Here is a 20,269-nt window from a genome sequence, read left to right as displayed (position 1 = left end):
CTTGTGAACCAGACCACATGCCATCCGCAGCCAGTTGGGTAAATGTGGTCCAACTGGGGTCACCTTTTTCTCTGTTTTTTTCAAGTAAATTTAAATAATTAAAAATCGTCTGGCCAGTCTGAGTCCCCCACATGTGCAAGGGCCCCTGATTGGCCAGACGATTTTTCATTATTTTGCACATGTGGGGCCCCTAGGCTGCACTCCAGGCCAGCCTCTGCATGAATCCTGTCTAGCTTGCCACAGATCATACGGCAGAGTAACACAAACAAGTCTCTTACAAAAAACTTACCACAGTGAATATGAAAAGTCTTTTTTTTTTGTCATCAGTTTCCTATGATGCAACCTGGCTCACAAGCCCTGACAAATAGAAAGGGAATGGTTATTTTAAAAATGCGTGTGTGAAGTAACTGAGTACTGGGGATGGCTGATGTCAAATGCATTCTCCACATGCACCAAATTGCAACCAGCACGTGGGTCAGTATATATTTTACAAGTTAGAATGAACTATATTCTGCAAGCAAAGTCTTTGCTCTGTACAAAGATTGGTGGCAGGAAAAGACAACCTGGAGCTGGCCTGACAAAAAAAAAAAGAAGAAACAAATAGAGGAAGTTAGTATTTAGTAAACATAACTTGTCCATTCTTCTCCTGGTTGATAATTCACCTTTGTGCTTATGCTATTTTCTATTATTTTCATTTCCTTTTTTTTTTATTTGCACACATATAAAATACATTAATGAAGGGAAAAAATTAATGCATGAATTTGTCAAGAGAGGTCAGGAAGCTACAGGCTTATACTTAGGACCTCCCCCTCCTTTAAAAAGAGGAAAATCTACAAAAAGCACATACAATGAGTAAAAAAAAAGAGAAGAAAAAGAGAAAAAGGGGAAAAAGAAAGAAAAACAGAAAACAGTCAATACACAAATGATCCAGTGGAGAAAAAAAGAATGCATCATGTTCTTTTTTTTATATTGTGCTCTGTCTGCTGATCATTATACAACATGACTTTTTATCATATATTACTAAAAAATCACTTGGCACTCATTTAAGGTTACACAAGTATCAAGACTTAGCCTTCAAGTCCAAAGTTTATGAGAATCAAGCAAGTCAAGTCCAGTCACGTCATAAGAAATGCTGATTATTAATCCCAGTTTCAACATTCAAGTCAGTGACAGTCATCACAAAAATGTGTGTTTTTTTCAACTGTCCTTTTCAACTGAAATTATATCATAGCTCTGTAGTTCTAAAGGGCTCTGTAATGAAAACAAAGTATGAGACAAATCACTCTGTTTAAAGGTAGAGTCAGTGGGATTTGTCCAAGCTGTTCCTGAACGCCTCAGGATATCAAATACTAACATTCTGGGTTGATGCAAAATAATGAAAAAAAGTAAAGGCATACAGGCAGACAGCAGGGTCTCTGCAGATACAGACACCACCACACACTTGTAGTGGGTCATGAGCGATGATTGAAAAGAATTATATTTATATGAGTCTATATATTTTTTGTTTTTAAAGAAAATGCTGCAGATTATACCTGCAAGTCTTCTGCCATGGCTCCCCTTCAGGAGGATCATTTGCATCCACACTGCTCTTCACTTTTAAGTACCATCATCAACAATATAATCCATAAATTCAAATGTTAGCATTTTTGGTTCATCCCTCTCCATGATAGCTGCTTTGTGCACTGACCTCTGCTGGTCTGCCCAGAAAAATGCAAACATTTAGTTTTAAAAAAGATAAGTCCTTTCAAGTCATCTGTCTCAAGTCTAACTCAAGTCTTAAGTCATGAATAACAAGTCAAAGTCAAGTCTGTGTTAATCAAGCAAGTGCATTGCTCCTAGCATTTAAAATAATATTTTTAAGGGAAATGCTACATCTGTCTCATTTTGGTATATGTTATAATGTAGATTCTATAAAGTTTTTACGATTTTCATCACGTAGGTGATGTAGTGATTCCCATGCGTTTAAATAACTGGGGTCAACTTAAATTCCAGTTTGAGAGAAAAGGGGTCTAGATCTAGACTCCTTTCCATTTAGCTCCAGCAAATGCAATGTATCAAATGTTAAATGCCTGCCCCACTTTAGAGGTTTAGGAATTCACCGACTACGGCATAGGGACCCCAAAAAGCCAGAAAAAGCCTTGCACTCCATTGTCTTTAATCAACAATAATCAATCAACGCACAGATTCCTCTCCAGTTAGATCATTTGGAATAAATCAGCTGTTTCAGTTTGGCTGTTTAAATGACTTACAACATTTGCAGTAGAGGCATTATTGTGGAGGTCTGTCAAAATACTGAACACGACCTCTCTAATGTTAAAATAAACAACAAAATATGACAAATGTTATTAATAGTGATTCCAGTGATATCTGGTGCAATATATTTATTGTACAATGTCCTTATTTCAAATAAACCAATAAAATGAAGTGAAAGTTACAGTTGCTATTGGACAGACGAAATGATCATTAAATGGGCAAGAATTTCAGTGTTTTGTGCGTCGTAAGTTCAACTAATAAAAAATGCCTCATAATTGTCTGCCATTGACAGAATATCTAGGCATTCTTTAATATTTGAGTGTTGTATTTTTGTGTTTTGTGATTTTGTTTTTCATTAAACACACACCAAAATTATAAAATAAGATAAAATAAAAATATAATAAAATAAAAAGTGTAAGTGTCCTTACCTCCAGTGGCATGAATTCATGCCTATAGTTTATGATTTATTTGCCCAGATTTTTTTATATTTTGTCTGAGATTTCTGTCGCTACCATTAATCCAAATGAGATGAATGGGAAAAGTCAACAACTCAACTGAAAATCCTGAATGAGACTTTGAAACTGCCTTGGTGGGCGTGGCCAAGTCTGCACGTAGGCGGATATCACGTTTCCATAGCAACAGCATAGCCACAGCTCCTCTGTGTGCTGTCTTCAGTAGCTAGCTGCCCGCGAATAAACTTCGCCAAAGTGTCCTGCTGATCACTTGTTAACTACTGAGCCACAGCGGTTACTTCAGGACCGTTAAGGTAATCCCGATGTATAATGAACGATGATATTCCCGAGCTCATGTTTAAGCTTATCCTTCTGTAACAAAGAACGTTACGTTAGCGGTCAGAGCTACTGAAAAGATTGATGGTACGTTGTTCGGCTGGAGTTGTAATGCTTCCGTTATCTTTTCAAAATAAAATGCCAGTCTATTGAAACCAACTATTATTGACAGTTAAATAGCAGAGAATCAGTACCCGGTTTATGCCAGTCTCTTTATGATATTATAGACAAAAATGTTTGGAAAACTTTGAGATGCTCCGTATACAATACAAATTTTGCTGAAGAGTATGTATCAGTATCAAAATATATCAGTGTCACGTTAACGTTACATCGTGAAGAATTTATAAATACTGCTCACATTATAAGATATTTTCATGTTATAACAAGATATTTTCATTAGAGCCGCAACAATTAATGAATTAATTGGTAATGAATCAATTATTAAATTAATCATCCAATATTTTGACAGTTGGTGAATCAGTGGAAAAAAGTCAAAACTCTGATTCCAGCTTCTTAGATTTGAATATTTTCTGGTTTCTTTTAATTAATTTAATTTAATTTAATTTAATTAATGTATTTTATTTTAATTAATTCTATTAATTTTTAGTTAACTTCTTTGTGACAGTAAATGGAATATTCTTGGGTTGTGGGCAAATTGAGACACATGAGGGTATAATCTTGGGCTTTGGCAACACTTTCGAACATTTTATGGACCAAACAACTAATCAGTTAATCAAGCAAATAATCAGTTGGTTAATCAACAATGACAATAACCGTTAATTGCAGCCCTAATTTTTTTACAATATTTTGTCATGAAAACTTATCATGAACAGGAAACTTTTCTTGTTATAACGTGATAACTTACTGTTATAACAGAAAATGTTTTGCGTTGTAACATGATAAACTTGTATTGTTATTGCTTTATAACACTTCTCTTGTTATAACAATATACTGTTAATGTTATAGCATGATTATTTCTAAGAAATTACTTGTATTAATATGTTGTAACTTTATAACATTATAGCTTATATTGATATATCATGATGTCATAACTGACGTGACGTATAAAAATGTAAGTTATCACAATGTAACAGCAACCCCTTAAATCTGAAATAAAGATGTTATAATAGAGTATCAAAATATGCTTCATCTAGTACAGCTAAGCTTGTTTGTCGTTAAAAATAGAAGTTTTGCTACGGTACCATTTTCAAGGCAGGATAAATGACCGGTTAATGGCAGTTAATGGTGGTAATTACAAAACAATATATTGAAAATTTCTCTGAATTCACCTGCAAATTTCATTGCAAGTATGTAATTATTTACATTCTCACAAGTGTATTTGAACTTCTTTTGAAATTATTGCAGATTTACCCCACATTTTTCAAATTACCACCCACTAAAACCTCCTTACTAATTATCATATAATTAACCGTGAAACCTGGGGGCAGTTTGTTGGTAGTTTATAAGAAATTTCAAATACATTACTTGGTAGTCACCACCCATGTACCATGAAATTATGGAACCTGGGAATTGAAGCGTTTCTAAAAATTGTATCTATGGGGTTTCCACATCTTTATTTTTTTTTTTCTACCTTATGACCCCCACACTTGAAATAGTTACTCTGTTAAATATTTGAATATATACTGTATATGGTTTTAAGTATTTTAAGTAATTTGTCAGAAACCACACGAGAGCGACTTTTTATTGTTAACACAGAAAGTAGTTACTTCATACACTACTTGCTCTTATTTTGAAAGGGAGCCCCTGACACCGGAAGCCAAAATGCAGCAAGCAGCGACAATTTCTTTGGCTATCTTTAACCGTTTCACTTACGAGTTAACCAATTGTTAACGTTTTAACACAATGCGCTCTGCTTACTGCACTCATCAATAGCGTCTGTCTTTATAGGTGGAGTTAAGCTCAAAACTGCTCATAAAAACGATGAGGTTTCACGTCTTTATTATTAGCTAAACTCATCCTGACTCTGTTAGCTAACGCTAGTTAGCGGTTAACGGTACTCATGCACTCACCTCTACATTTAGCAGCGTAGTTTTTCACTGTTCGTCTCCAGCAGGGTCTGTTGAAGTCTGTATGATGTCGAATGATCTTGCTGGTGTGTGGGAGGTGGCACTGAGTGACGGAGTCCACAGGATAGAGTTTGAACATGGCACGACCACCGGGAAGAGGGTCATCTACGTGGATGGAAAGGTATGGATCGTGATCTTGCGTAATGTTAGCCGGGATAGAGACTTAAACGCATTTTGTGAACTTCTCATTACAGCTGTTAATCTGTGATTTGACATCATACTGCAGGAAATCCTGAGACGGGACTGGATGTTCAAACTTGTGGGTAAGGAGACATTCAATGTCGGTAAATCAGACACCAAAGCAACCATCAACATCGATGCAGTCAGTGGGTTCGCCTATGAGTACACCTTGGAGATCAACGGGAAGAGCCTGAAGAAGTACATGGAGAACAGATCGAAGGTCACCAGCACCTGGGTTCTCAACCTGGATGGCATTGACTGCAGGGTGGTCCTGGGTGAGTTCATCTGTGTTTGTATTATTCACCTCCTGTCCTGATCACTGAGTTATTTTGTCACTTTGTTTTTTTCACATAACCTAACCAAATATTTATAATGAACAACTTCCAATATGAATACATATGAGTACACTGAGTTGTTTAGGTTAAAAGCGTCCACTTTTACCTGTCATTGCTGTCTGGTGTATTTGTTCAATTGTGTAATCAATCAGGATTGATATTTAACCTGGTGTGATTTCTGCCCCTTCAAAAACAACTGCTAATATTACATTGGAGCTGCAGCTAAGCTCTTTTACAGCTTTAAGCCCCACGCTGTCTTCAGCCACCTCTGTCATCTGGACACCTTAATCCTTCTTATAATTAAACTCCTTACAGGTGATCAGGTGGCACACCACCTAAAGCATGTGCGACAGCTAGTTATCTACAGTGAGCAGTAAAATAATCTAAATAATTCACTGAACTGGCAGAAAAATGTGGGTGGGTGTGAGTTGTAATTGCAATTTTACAAGTAAACCTTAGTGGCAAGCAGTCCTCTTCACTGGGTTTAGCTGTTTAGCTGTAGTTTAACATGTTGTCACTGGAACCCACAAAGCATTTTATAATGTTGTCCTTATGTGGTTTTAAAGAACACCATTAATATTTCTTGTTCTATTAAGTTAGATTAGACATGCTGGTTTTTGAAGTGTTTAAGTTCTCATGTGTTCAACTTAGCTATAAGTCAACACAAGTGAGCGCTGTCCCTGGAATTAAGCACTGCAGTCATTTTTATTATAAAGCACTGTTTTTGATCATATTCAGGATATGGTGTTTACATGGAAGATGAAAAATCTGGTTCCCTGTATAAACGATAATACCATTATCCAGGTTTCTGACCATCAGCCTGCAGGTGCATCATGCTGCTCTGTACAAGGAAAGAGTGTTCAGAAACCAGGATAACGTGTTTACATGCCCCAGTATTCTGTTGTCTGTCAGAGTACAAGCATACAGAGAGGTGAAGTGAAGCCCCTTCACGTGGACCACCATGGGACAACTTCGGACACGAACTGTAGTCAATGGCGGGAGACAAATTATTTTTTGATCCTGTTTGAAATGTGGCACCAATCACATATGATGTTTGTCAAATTAAAATATCATTTTTCAAGTCAAGAAAGTCTCTGTTTGTCATTATATAAAAAGACCAGGAGTTGCTAATGAAACACGACAGGTAAGGTAACCTTACAAAGGGCCAACGATATTGGTGCTGGTGATGTATATCTTGTGAAACAAGAGATGTAGTTTACTTAACAGTTTCACACAAACCCAAACTAAACTACAACAAACTTGGACTTTATTGATTTGTAGAATTATGTCTTAATTGACTGACAACCTATGTGTAAGTTCAAACAGGATAAAAACATTGTTTCTCTTTCCTTAGACTATCATTCATGTTTTTTCCAAAGTTAGGTCCCATGGTGCACAACAGAAGGGGCATAATTTCATCTCTAGATACAGGTTTCTCAAAACAGGGATGAGGTCAAACCTTGGCTGTGTTCAGCCCTGACAAAGCATAGCAGAACATTTAATTAAACAGAAACAGTGGTGCGTGGAACACCTTGTTGTGTATGCAAGCGTACAGCAGTGTTTACATACATGTTGCTGCTAACGTGGTGGCACACCCACCTAACAAAAGAAAACATATCTCAAAGGTAGCTGCACACCATTTTGCATTGTTTTTTAGGAATCGTGCCATTCAGTCCGGAAACTGAAGCAAAACGGTGCACAAGGTTTTCAGATTGAACGAGCCCCAGGATGTGATGTTTACATGTGTAACAGAAAACCTGGATACTCCAAAAACTGATCATAACAAGGATACTTGAGTGTATGTAAACAGTCATTGTTCTGCTTCATATTCTTTATTTTTATATTTCTTATTTTACTGAATAAAGAACCACTGTAAACAAACCGTATTAATGAATAAATGATAGGATATTTTGCCTTCATAAATATTACAAATGTTGTTCCTTTGTAATGAAAAAGAGAAAATATGATGAATCGCTTTGTTTTTTCTTTGTGATTTTTTCCCCTTTCTGTTTAGTGCTCAAAATAAACATTAACTTGATTTCAATCAGTTTGAGATTTCCTTTTGAAATCATCTTCCGTGAACTGAAATACTGCTGACCAAATTTTATTTACCGATTAAGAAATGTGTGAATATGTATGAGGGAAGTGCTCTCTTTCCTGTTGTTGTGGGAAACCACACGATCAGATAAACTCAAACATTCTCATACCAACACCTGACAGCATTGTAAAAACAGCAACTCAAACCTGGTGGTACACATACCCAGACTTGTTCAGCAAATGTTCACTGGCAGTCACGCCACATACTTTTATTGTCCACAACAGCTGCATGTTTCACTGATCAGTGTCTGTTCATTTTCTTTCAGAGAAAGACACCATGGATGTTTGGTGCAATGGACAAAATATTGAGACTGCTGTAAGTATAACAACAGTAACTCATGCTGATTTGTTGGGCAGGAGAAGATAGCCTGAATTTAAGAGGTCATATGCTAATTCCAGTGTTTACGGAAATCGAAATCAACAGTTGTTAATTCATGTGTCCTAAAGTCAGCATTACAGTTGTCACAATAAAATACAAGTATAAAAAAAATAATACTGTAACTCTTTTTTTGATAATATGTCAAAAGTAAAAGTATCCTAGGCACACAGAATATATTTTAAAATACTTTTGTGGTGGGCTTTTTGCCTCTATTTGATAGTCGACAGCTGAAGATAGACAGGAAGGGGGACAGAGAGAGAGGGTGTCAAGCAGCAAATTGGCCGCAGACAGGAGACGAACTGGCGGCTGCTGCAGAGGACTGACAGCCTCAGTACATGGAGCACATCCTCTACAAACTGAACTACATGGGCGCCCTCTAGCCACACAAAATAGACTGAACTGAACTGAGGTCCTCAGACAGTAGCTTTGGTACTTGAACAGCTATAATTTACAGCTATTATGTTTTAAATGTGGTATTTTGGCAGCCTTAGTCAGCACCATAAACACTACAAGTTAAATGGGTAGAAAGTCTGTAACACCCTGTTATTCTACACCTTACACCTGCACTGATGATAAAGAAAATTCTTTTCTGTAGCATTTATGACAGTAAATGTCATGTGTTTTGGATGGTTGGTTGGACAAAAAACACAATTTGAGGACGTCACTCTTGGAAATTTTAATGAGCATTTTTCAACAATTCTGGGGACAGCCCTGGCCAGAAACAAACATGTCACGTCAGAATCAGCAAACACTTGTAACTTCAGACTGTGTAAATAATCCACCTGTGTGTATCTGAGTGCACGTGCGGGAGACTTGTAAATTAGCATAATTAACGCCCCAATAAAACCATGGAAACCAGGCAGTTAAATAGCAGATAGCTATACTTCCTGCCACACGTCAGGAAGTTTCATTCATGAAATTGGTATCAAAGAGAAAAAAGAAGAACTTTACGAGCTTGGAGTTTGACATCCTGCTTTCAGAGATCCATAGAGCACATTCTGTCAGTTTAATAGCATCAGCAGTGAAATTTAAAAAGACCTGCAAAAGCAGAGAAACGGTAAAAGTAAGTGCTGTTAATGCCGTGTTCCTGGAGTGTCAGACTGTCACTGAAATAAAGAGGAAATGTCTCGATGTGACAATGACTTGAGAGAGAAAAAACTCAGTAAGGGGCCGTTGATAAACCTGCATATGAAGGTATACAGCCAATACACCTGACTGCAGGTAATAATAGATCATTGAATGAATAATGAGAGGCTTTATAATTAAATTTACTATTATTATAATTTGAAATGCAGTCAAACAGGATAATGTCATCATAATTATGAAGTGTAATTTTTTTTTTCAAAGCCAAAATGTCTTCAAACTAATGACCTATACAGTCATTTGTGAGAAACTTTGGTTTGGATACCAGCAGACTGACTGCACATGACTACGACAGGTCTGAACCTCATAAATTGTGTTCGTATCTGAAAGAAAATTCAAAACACGATAAAACTGGTGAATCTGTTCTTACATGAGGCCCATGAAGTTTTCTGTCCATCCCATTCCTGTGAATCTCATATCTCAAGAACGCCTTGAGGGAATTTCTTCAAACCTGGAGCAAATGACCACTTAAACCAAACCATGAACTTATTAGATTTTGGTGAAATCTAATAAGTCACTATGACCTCACTAATTACAAAAATATGTGTATTATTTTTCAAAAATTTGAAAGAAAGAATGACATCACTTAAGGATATCAAACAGGTTTCAGTGCATATCTTTGTTTATTTTTTTATGTGTGTTCAACGTGTTTGTGTGTGTTTATTTTAAAAATGTGTGGGATCCGAGATCGAGGGGCAGTTGAATGGGACGTGGGTGCGTGCCTCAGAACATGGTTCACTCTGTAAATGAATTACAAAAATAGAACCACTGTTGTGACATTTTTAGGGTTTTAAATCACATAATGTTTGATCTATACTGCAAATGTTTAAATTTTGAATACAAACACACGCTGCTGTTTAAATGTGTTAGCATCTTTGATAAATCAATTTACCTTCTGATTCTGAAAATAGAGATGGCCGTGGAGATGTAACAGCTCATGTCCTCTCTATAGATTTTCGTTTGGGAACTCTTGACCTCTCAAATGTTCTGTGTGTAATCTGGGCACTGGTTGGGTGTTTCCTTATGCTAATTCAGAATGCTAATTGTACTTATGAGGACAATGGCATTCATCACTATAAGAACACAGATGCGAACAATTCTGCTTTGTGAATCTGACTTAGACTTTACCTAGGACCTATTTGAAGAGAAAATTTAAGAAACAGCTTCCAAAGATATTTGTGAATGAGCTCCAGAGCTGACAACAAGGAACTAAACAATTGCTTTCTTTGTCCACGCTTCTATGCGGCTTGCACGCGCAGGGGGAGTTTGTGGATGATGGCACGGAAACACATTTCACACTGGGTGACCACAACTGCTGCGTGAAAGCCGTGAGCAGCGGGAAGAGACGAGACGGGATCATTCACACGCTGCTCGTGGACGGAACAGAGATCGCTGAATGCACAGAGTGACTGTGTGTGTGTTTACATTTATGTGAAAGCAGTTTGTACGTGTGACTCTCAGTATGAGTGAAGAATAGAAGAAAGTCATTTAAAGCTGTTGGAGTCAGGGACCAACTGATTATACGTTCTGGAGGGTGCATCAGCCATACATTGGTACTGTAAAACTTGTCCTGTAGTTGAAGACAGAACCTGCAGTCAGGGCTGACTTAGAAGAGAGTTTACCGCCTCAACTGGAAAACATTTTTGAGTCAGTAACTTATAAATACTATCAGTTTCGGAACTATTATCAACACTAGAGGCCAGATGTGCCATATTTCTCTAACGCAGCCTGGCTTTGTCCTCCAGTCATTAACATGAGCAGAGAGAGATGCTCTGTGGTGGTTGTCATTTTGTAGAAAACAAATAACCTGGCCTTGTACACCCCAGATTCAACTTGCTCTCCCTGCTTTTCTGCCTCGCTTTCTTGTGTTTTTCAATATTGCGCAGCTGGAGGATCAAATACCAGGGTACAAGATTATTCCTTGAATGTAGCATCATTCTAGCGTGCACTGTCCGATGTTGACGTGTTAAATGGTCTTTGAATGATCAGCCAGTTGATATAGTAGTAATTAGCTTTTAGCAGACTGCTGTAGACGTGTCAGAACATCTTTGTCTACAATTTTACGGCTGTAACAATTCCATAGACAATCATTCAGATGTGACGTTGTTGCTAGTGATAAATCACGTACACAGCTGGAGTAAATCACTTGCTGACGCTCTGAGCTGTCGTCCTCAGAGAGTTCTGTTGTGCTGTCGGATTATTAGTCTGTTTTTCTATCTAAAGGCCAGAAGTTGTGACATAATTCAGCCTAAACATTTTTATAAGTCATGGTTACAAATTAAAGCTTGAAAGTTTCTCTAATGTATCTCAAATGTTTGTGCATTTGCTATTTATTGTGCACTGGTGAAATACAGTGAAAACACTTCAAAACACACTACACACACACTTTGAACCAGTAACAAAAAATGTAACTTAAGGGAGCATCAAAAATACATATTTCCCCCTGACCTGCAGTTTGATGTAGAAGTTTGATGTACTTTGTTTCTAGTGGAAAGATTAGATTCTAAACTAGATTCTACTACCTAAATAGCGTAGTTCTTACATGAAACTGCTCAGAAAAAGGTCTGTGAACTATCTTGAGTAACTGGGTTATGAGCTATGAGACACTGGTTTTTACTTTTTCAAAAAAAAAAGGTTTTTTTTCTTTGAGCCCCACAAACCAAATGTGATTTAGTTCTTTTATATTGGAATGGAGGCAGACATCTCTACAGCTCATATCTCCAAAACTCACACCAAAAAAATCTACATGGATAAACAGCACTACAGGCTGGAGGGAAAATATGTGTTTTTGTTTTTGTTTTGTTTTTTTGGGTGAACTGTTGCTTTAATTCAAGGTCCACCTTGGTCTCAAGGTCTCCTTGACCAGAGTCAACAGCTGAAAGCTCCAGTAAAAGCTACTAAACAGACCTTGGGTTCTTTTTTTCTGGTCTAACTTTTTCCAAGGTCAAGGATGAACTTTACTTCTCAATAGACTGTGATTTCTTACACTTGTGTTATTGTGTAATTAAAACTATATCTTTCATATGACTTGTGTAAAAGAATTATGTTAATACATTCATTTCATTTTGTTTACTGTTCTGGTACGTTTGTAAAATCTAAATTGCTGTTGAGCTTCATATAAATTATTAGTAGCACAAGTATTAAAAATGGTCTGTGTTTCCAGATTCTCTGGTGTTGTGACTTAAAATTAGGTGTGAAAAGATTCTTCAAAGAACAAAAAGAATACAATGAGTCAAACTTGCATACATTGTTTAATTTTGGTATCAGCATTAGGCACAATTTGAAATCCGCTGTTAATGTTTTAGGAATATTTTACAATTATGTTACAATCATATTTGTATTGGTGCTGTAATGCACACCCCCATCTGTTCACCAAAGATTTTCACCTATTATATGAAGGATTTACTCTAAATTAAATGAAATCAGTTTTATATCATTGGTGTAATATATCACTCTAATGATTTTTGTGTATATAGTATCATGTGGTGCCATCAAACAAATGATTCATATCATTGTATAAAGTGTATTGTTACTATAAGACAGTTTTCAAAGCTGAATTTTTGATTGACATACAAATGATGTGCTGCTATGTAAAACATGTTAATCACCCAGAAATAACATAAAGGGCAAAATAAGAAATTCAAAGCTAATCTCTCACTCATCCTGCAGCTATGTAATGTTAAAGGCTTAAACCAAAAATATATGAACAAGATATGACGTGACAACATATGACATTTGTGATTCCTCTATTATATTGTGTTATTGGTCTCCATTATATGTTTTTTGAGCCGTGCCACACAGTAAACCCAGAGGAGACAGCAAAAGGAAACAGTCTTCAGACCAAGAAAAAAAGCTATATGGCTTTTCAAATCACAGGAGGTGTAGTATTTGTTAAATGCAAAATATGTGTCAAAAACTTGTAAATGAGGCGGAGATGTCCTGTCCTACATATCTTAATTTGGTTACAGATTCCTGCAAAAAACAATTCACACCATAGTCATTTTTTCAAAAATTATCATTACCCGTAATATCACAAATCATATTGCATTTGCAATATCACTCAAAATAATCGCAGTTAGACATTTTTTCAAAATTTTTCAGCCCGACAGGTGATAATGTACTTGGGCAGAGCCTGATAACCACTGAATATGACAGAGACTTCTCGTCCTCCTTTCACACTGTTGTACAGATGTTGTGGATCCTTCCCCTTAGCAGGTGGCAGAATGAGACCTGGTTCACCAGAGGTGGAGTCTCCTATCAGCACCTCGGCCTCCACAAAGTGCAAATACTCCTCGTTCGCCACCTTCCAGATTTCCATGGCCTTCTTCGCTGAATCGGTAAAGTAGATGCCCTCTCCATATGCTGGATCTATATACAGAGCAGAGGAACACACACGAAAAATAACTATTGTTTGCAACTAATGATTATCTTCACTGTCAATCAGTTAGTTGTCTGGTCCAGAATATAGTGAAAAATGTTGATCAGCGTAAAGATGATGTCCTCAAATGTCTTGTTTTGGGCTACTATATATATAAACATTTTGGCCTCTGTGGAGGAGGACCCACATTTATAAATTCTTATTTTCCTGAGATTATACACTAATGAAAACATTTATGAATGCTACACTCCATTTCTTCCTATAAATCCCTCTACATCTCACAAAATGGACTTTTAAGAGCTGAGAAAATAATTAACCAGATGTAAAAAAAATTGTTGCATTATCAAATGCTGTTTGGAGAAGTGTTCTCATACCATCAGGTGGTGCGTACTCTGCATGGAATCCAATATGGCTGACCATCTCACAGAACTGCACAGGTATGCGCTGGAACATTGTTTGAGCAGTGAAACAGTTTAACTGTTGTTTCTTCATGTCAAACAGCATCTTTAGTGGAGCATTTTCCACTTTGTCCACCTAAAAGATAAAAGATTTCTCTGGTCAGTGGTTCAAACTAAGACACATGCAAAAAAAAAACTCATACACAATATTTGAAACAAATTAGTCCAAACACTCCAATTTGAGGAAGTAATACGGCCACTTTGACGCTGCATGTCTGTTAAGCGTGGCATAATTAATTTAAATAAAAAAAATTAAACTAACATTAATCAAATGATATAGCTTTATAGTTCATGGTGTCAAACATGTTGCATTACACATACTGTACCTTCACGACCTGCAGCCCCTGATGTTTAAAGCCAAACAATGTGTTTGAGAACTTTGACTGGGCGGAGTCAACTGTCTTCCTTTCAAAGGGGATGTTCTTCTGAGCCAACATCTCGAGAATGGCACCCTCTTCCTCGCTGACAAACGCCCTCTGGATGTTGCAGAGCATGGCCTCCACCTGCAAACCAGCAACTACAACATCTTCACGCGATTTCCCATCTACGATTATACTGGCATGACCTCCCTCAAAACACTCTTCAATGTTGACACCCGTTTCCATTAGACGGGATAGCTGCAGCTGTTCTTTCTCGCCCAAGTGCAGGATGAAGTTATTGCGGATAACGATAGAGCCAGAGAATTTGAAGAGAAGGTCACAGAGCCATCGTTGAGCTTCCTCTGTTGCTTCAATGGATGGCCCTGTCAGGCTGATCTGTGGAGGGTGAGCTCTGCTGCCACGGAATTCTTCTCTGGGCTCAACTTCTGTTGAGAAGATGTTAAAACCAACAGTGTTGTGATTCAGGATCACTATCATAATTACTTTTTAATTAATTAAGTTTAGCCAACCGGACTGGTCAAGCATGCATTCCAACTATGCTGATAATTTTGACATTAGCTGCAATGCATTCGCTTTACTGGTTTCTATGGTAACCTCTTTTATCTAATGCAGGAGACAAATGCCATGCAGACACTGAAGTCACTACAAAGACTATGTAAATTTAGTTGTTTCTCAAATAAAACTTTCCCTGCCCCATGAGCACTTGCATTGAAGGTCACCTTTGTGTACATGAAACAATAACTGAAAAATTGTGTTACCATGTGTAGAGCTGGGTTGAGATGTAATTTGCGGGAGAATCCTCATTTGTTCCTCGAAAGCCTAGAAAGAGGTCATTAACATATACAGGTCAACAATTCTCATCAGGTGTAGAGTGTCTCACACCACAGTAAACACAAGCACATTCCACTTTACAGACACTACAATAATTTTCATTTCCAGGTTTCAGATTTGAAGGCCCAGTGTGTAAGATTTGCAGGGATTTAATGGTTTCATATGTTTCATATGGCAGAACTAGAATATAATCAGAATATGTTTTCATTAGCTTGTAATCTCCTGAAAATGAGAACTGTTGTGTTGTTGTTACCTTAGAACGAGCCCTTTATATGTACAGAAGGTATGCGTTCTCTTCCATGGGGGCTACCATGTTGTGAAGTTTCTACAGTGGCCCAGAACAGACAAACCACACTCTGACTCTGGTTACAAAGAATCATAGCCACTGGAGGTTCTCCTGCACAAGTAGAATGAAACGAGGTGTTTGCGATTTGCAAGCTCACCAATGGATGCCACTTAATCCTACACACTGGTCCTGATAACTGTAACCTGCACTTACTCAAGTCAGATCATAGCTTCTCCAAAGTGTCACAGTATGTAGGATTTAGTGGCATCTAGTAGTGAGCTTGCAGACTGCAAACACCTCATCTCACTGTGGGCTATAAAACTTGCAAAAAACATTAAAGGCTGTATCCAGAGCTGGTGTTTGGTTTGACCATTGTGGACTACTGTAGAAACTAGGGCAGCAAAATGAATCGCATTATCAAACTTGCAATATTGGCCATATTGCGATTTTGATATCCAAATCGTAGAAGCATCACATTTTTTTAAAAAAAGGAACTGAAAAGTACTGAAATGTAACAATTAAAATATAACACATGCATTTCATGTGACATTCTGTGGCAGATGGTTTGTTACACAGAACCATCTGGGAAGTTATCCTTAGAACTGACTGGCGCCCCTATAGCTCAGTCGGTAGGGCGTGCGCACCATGTATTGAGGCTGTTAGTCCTCTGCAGCGGCCGCCGGTTTGAATCCCGCCTGCGGCTCATTTGCCGCGTGTCATCCCCTCTCTCTTCACCCCCCTTTCCTGTCATACCTTCAGCTGTCACTATCAATAAAGGCCAAAAAAAAAAAAAAGAACTGACTGGATGAACCATGTGTCGATCTCCTCTAACATAGGCTAACTTCAACCAATCCGGTCAAGCGCTTGCCAAAGCCTGGAGAAAAGTGAAAACATTCCATCGACAAAAACCTTCAGTGTTGTACTCTGCTCTTCTTTCAGCCAAGAAATACTCTCCAGTTCTGCTATAACTGATGCTATCACAGTATCTATGCTAACCTCTTCAGGAGCCACCATTGTTTGCTTAAGACAAGTTGTTTCCATGGACACTTCTCCCTGTCGTCGCACCTAAAACGCTGATTGGCTGATAACTCGAAGCCTGGCTAAATGGACTCCTTGCAAGGTAAGTCAAATTCAGGGGCCACTCAAAATGTTTCAGAGGGCCTCACATGGCCCCTGGGAGGTACTTTGTGAGCCCCTGTTCTAAGGTATAAAAACACAGCTATTGTTATTTTCAGGTGATTATACACTAATGAAAACACACTTATGAATATTATATTCCTTTTCTATCATAGAGACATAAGTGGCCAATATCGTAACATTATTATAATATTATAAATATTTTTTTCAATACAACCTTAAATGTCCCGTCGTCAGAGTGAAATATGACAAAATGAACTTCCATCTTCTTTTGCGATGCTTGGGCGAATGTGGTCACTGCATCTAACATGATCTGAGCAGCTTCGCTTTTACTGAACCCGAGGCCTCCAGTGCCAATGGCAGGAAAGGCAATAGATGTGTGGCCTTTAGTGGCTGCCATCCATAAGCATTCTGTTACTGAACTGTGAAGAACCTGTAATGAATGACAAATAGTCAAATGCAAAACTCTCATTACAGTACAACTCAAAAAGTTTATATATACTTTTGTAACAGTATGTATTCTAGGCTTTTCAGTTGTGCTGCTGCTGTCTGAGCTGTATTTAATGTTACTTGGAATATGTGCTTTCTTGATCACCAACAAGACATATTTAAATAAACCAACTTTACTTAAATTCTTCATGACAGTTAAACTCATACAGTACCTGCGGTGCTGCAGTTTCCTCCCTTCTAGCGCAAAAGGCGTGATACACCACTTTACATTGCAGATTGTGGGGTTGTGTGACGATGACTTTTCCTGTCTTATGAGCAGCAGATACATCATCTTGCATTTTAAAGCCAGCTTTCTGCAATACAGCGTAGGAGATTTGACCTTTGGTGAGGTCCCGGTCGTATGTTGTGTTTACGATGACATCTGTCTGAGAGGATACAAAAACAAGGATGTTAAATAACAAGATGTCAGAACAAGAATAAAGCTTACTGGTATCTATTCAGAAGCCCTGAAAAGATGACAAATACCCTGTTGGTGCTCAACACACAAAAAAAACATACGACACAAAACACCTTAAAGTAAGTAAATTTTCTTACTGAAGATTCTTACCTGCTGTTCCTCAATTCTACCCTTCCTCAGTGTCAGGTGAACATTTCCCGTCTGGACAGTGAGTGATGACATTTTGGCGCCACTTCTGGTTTTGCCTGTTACCACCTGACTGTATTTCATGGGCGAATGGGGGTCTAATATCTGACGGCAGGCCCTCTCCATTTCCCTGACTGTAGGCTCGTCATTGTTCACGAGCAGGATCTCTTTGGGAAGATGTCCTGAGGACTTTTCACAGTAGAGTTTCACAGTTGACACTATGGCGTCTGCACATCGTGGCAGGGGGTAGTGGAACAGTCCAGAACTTATAGCAGGAATGGCAACAGACTGCAGACGGTATTCCTTAACTCTGTCAAGAATGCTCTTGATGACTTGCTTCAACAGTGGTTCAGCCCGATCAACTTCAGACATATAGGGATTTGATGACAGAGATGGGCCCACAGCATGAATGATCTTTTTGCATGGTAGGGAGCCGGCATCCATGACAACTGTTTCTCCTGTATTCAACAAACCTTTCTTTTTGATGAAATCATCACTATCTTGTTGGATTCTTTTCCCACCAGCGCTGGAAAGAGCTTGAGCAAGGCCACCATAATGCGCAAGACTTTGATTAGCAGCATTCACAACAGCATCCACCTGAAAGTTAGTGAGATCAGCCTTCACCACAGTCACCTGAACGCCTGCAGGAAGCAAAACACCAAACCTTTTCTCTGGGGCAAGAGTTGGCCTTCTCTGCCGCGCAATGCTCGAATCTCCTTCAAAATCAACACCATCGAAGGTGGCCACGCATCCAAATTTGCTTCGAAGGATATCACTCAGTGCAGGTCCACATCGGCTCACAATGTTGACCGAAGGCCCCTCAAGAGGAATATCCATTTTACTGAACATGGTTCCTAAAAAGAGCTGAAGAAAAATATTATGAGTAAATTGTACAATGATGCCAGTGTTTGGTTAATGTATGACACTCAGTGTGTACTCTTATTGCACCTCAAACATCATGTACAGCTGATGTTTCACAGTGAATCAAGCCCAAAAAAAAAAAAAAAAAAAAAAATATATATATATATATATATATATATATATATATATATACATATACATATATACATATTTATATAAATGAATGACCGATAATGTCTTTATATGCTCAATAAATACTTGCATTTTTCAGAAATACTGTATGCGGAAATACTGTGGCCAATGGCAGAATGGAAATGCTTTTAGGTCTTAGCTGAATGATATACAAAAAAATGAAATTAAATGAACTGTACTGCAATTAGAGCTGCAAAGATGAATCAATTCTGAAATTAATAGTTAACTATTTTGATAATCAATTAATTGTTTTGAGTAATTTTTAGGTTTTTGGATGTATTTGATAGCTTTCATTTTAATAATATTGAACAAGTGAATTTCATACAGTCAGCAGTGTTATCAGGCCTGAAATATCCTCCTATGCATTGGAAACTATTTTTTCCACACCACAGAAGTTATAAAAAGTGCTGTTTTCCTTCCAGTCCAGCAGAGGGAGACACAGACAAACAATATCCAATATACTAGGTTGTCCCACTCAATAATCAATCACCTGCTTCCGAGCAGGACAAGACCTGAATGTATTCCGTAATAATAGGCTATATAAAATATAGATTTAAACATTGACTGATTATGTACGAATGTGCTTAGTATAATATGTTTACGTTATTATGCAAGACATATATTGCTTCACTCTTTTGTAAATATAAAGTTTGGAAACTTTACAAAGAGAAACGACGACATTTGTTGAAAATTCCTCATGTATTCCTGCCGTTGTCTTGTTTGTCCACTTTCATTCCAGTTGTGTACATTAGCATATTAGTATTTAAGAGTGCTTAATTTGACAGTTTACATCAAATTTGGATAGTTTTCTATGGAAACTGTGCAACTCAGTAGACATTCTATGTATCCGTTTCACTGTTTATAAGTGTATTTCGATTTGTCTTCAGTTATCTGTAAATTTATTAAACCGCCATGTTTTCATCGCGGGTATTCCACAGATATCTGCGCGTGCATCCTAACGCGCGGTGTTCACGAGACAACAGACCGAGTTTCGCGAGTTTTAAGTGACGACCTCTTAAGTGTAACATATTTCGACGCTTATATTCAATTTAGCAAACATACTCTAAGTAAAAACGACGAAAGAAAGTGTATTATGTCCTTGAGGTAGTGTTTTACTCACCCACCACACAGGGAAGAGCCGAGGAGAAGTAGAAAGTGAAAGAGTGAGGTTTGGGTGCGGACCTCTTCAAAACTGCTCCTCGGGATGTTGGCCAAGTTCTGTTCCGTGATGGTTTAACTGTTCCTTTTTTTCATGTAACCACTGAACATGAATATTCCTACTTTAGCTACAGCTCATTCTGCGTCAGCACATCTGACAGCTCCAACGTCGAAAAAAACCCTCACCGTTTCATTTCCTAAGTATCAAAAGTGAAAGTAAAGCAGGCAGAGGG

At 37.8% G+C, this 20,269-nt stretch overlaps 2 protein-coding genes across 6 annotated transcripts; one reads left to right on the top strand and one right to left on the bottom strand.

Moving 5' to 3' along the window:
• Positions 1-2,879: 2,879 nt before the first annotated feature.
• Positions 2,880-10,702, top strand: faima (Fas apoptotic inhibitory molecule a). Of its 3 annotated transcripts, none has more exons than XM_084724276.1 (5): positions 2,880-3,019; positions 5,113-5,249; positions 5,355-5,583; positions 8,007-8,056; positions 10,522-10,702. In XM_084724276.1, exons 2-5 carry the CDS (start codon positions 5,133-5,135, stop codon positions 10,669-10,671), a joined length of 546 nt encoding a protein of 181 aa, XP_084580402.1. In that variant the 5' UTR covers positions 2,880-3,019; positions 5,113-5,132; the 3' UTR covers positions 10,672-10,702. The 3 variants fall into 3 exon arrangements, with proteins under 3 accessions (XP_084580402.1, XP_084580403.1, XP_084580401.1); XM_084724277.1 differs by having other exon boundaries at positions 2,886-3,019; positions 5,116-5,249; XM_084724275.1 differs by lacking the exon at positions 2,880-3,019 and having other exon boundaries at positions 4,799-5,249.
• A 2,428-nt stretch (positions 10,703-13,130) lies between these two features.
• Positions 13,131-20,214, bottom strand: parp9 (poly(ADP-ribose) polymerase family member 9). Of its 3 annotated transcripts, none has more exons than XM_084724271.1 (8): positions 20,003-20,214; positions 17,790-18,689; positions 17,395-17,607; positions 16,950-17,165; positions 15,237-15,297; positions 14,425-14,903; positions 14,015-14,174; positions 13,131-13,630 (listed from the first exon to the last, which is right to left on the bottom strand). In XM_084724271.1, exons 2-8 carry the CDS (start codon positions 18,672-18,674, stop codon positions 13,350-13,352), a joined length of 2,295 nt encoding a protein of 764 aa, XP_084580397.1. In that variant the 5' UTR covers positions 18,675-18,689; positions 20,003-20,214; the 3' UTR covers positions 13,131-13,349. The 3 variants fall into 3 exon arrangements, with proteins under 3 accessions (XP_084580397.1, XP_084580396.1, XP_084580398.1); XM_084724270.1 differs by having other exon boundaries at positions 19,999-20,213; XM_084724272.1 differs by lacking the exon at positions 16,950-17,165 and having other exon boundaries at positions 19,999-20,213.
• Between the last annotated feature and the right edge of the window lie 55 nt (positions 20,215-20,269).

Source organism: Lutjanus erythropterus, chromosome 8 (assembly GCF_056507025.1).
Source record: "Lutjanus erythropterus isolate fLutEry1 chromosome 8, fLutEry1.hap2, whole genome shotgun sequence".
Taxonomy (NCBI): Eukaryota; Metazoa; Chordata; class Actinopteri; order Lutjaniformes; family Lutjanidae; genus Lutjanus; species Lutjanus erythropterus.
The sequence above is the reverse complement of the archived record's forward strand: the minus strand, read 5'-3'. Positions and strand labels throughout refer to the sequence as shown.

Excerpts from the sequence above, each read along its gene's own strand:
- parp9 (XM_084724271.1), bottom strand. The coding sequence starts at position 18,674 with ATGTTCAGTAAAATGGATATTCCTCTTGAGGGGCCTTCGGTCAACATT. Across the intron at positions 17,608-17,789 it reads GTAGAATTGAGGAACAGCAG|ACAGATGTCATCGTAAACAC; the intron begins GTAAGAATCTTC and ends GTATCCTCTCAG. Across the intron at positions 14,175-14,424 it reads AGGGGCTGCAGGTCGTGAAG|GTGGACAAAGTGGAAAATGC; the intron begins GTACAGTATGTG and ends TTTATCTTTTAG.
- faima (XM_084724276.1), top strand. The coding sequence starts at position 5,133 with ATGATGTCGAATGATCTTGCTGGTGTGTGGGAGGTGGCACTGAGTGAC. Across the intron at positions 5,250-5,354 it reads TCATCTACGTGGATGGAAAG|GAAATCCTGAGACGGGACTG; the intron begins GTATGGATCGTG and ends ATCATACTGCAG. Across the intron at positions 5,584-8,006 it reads TGACTGCAGGGTGGTCCTGG|AGAAAGACACCATGGATGTT; the intron begins GTGAGTTCATCT and ends ATTTTCTTTCAG.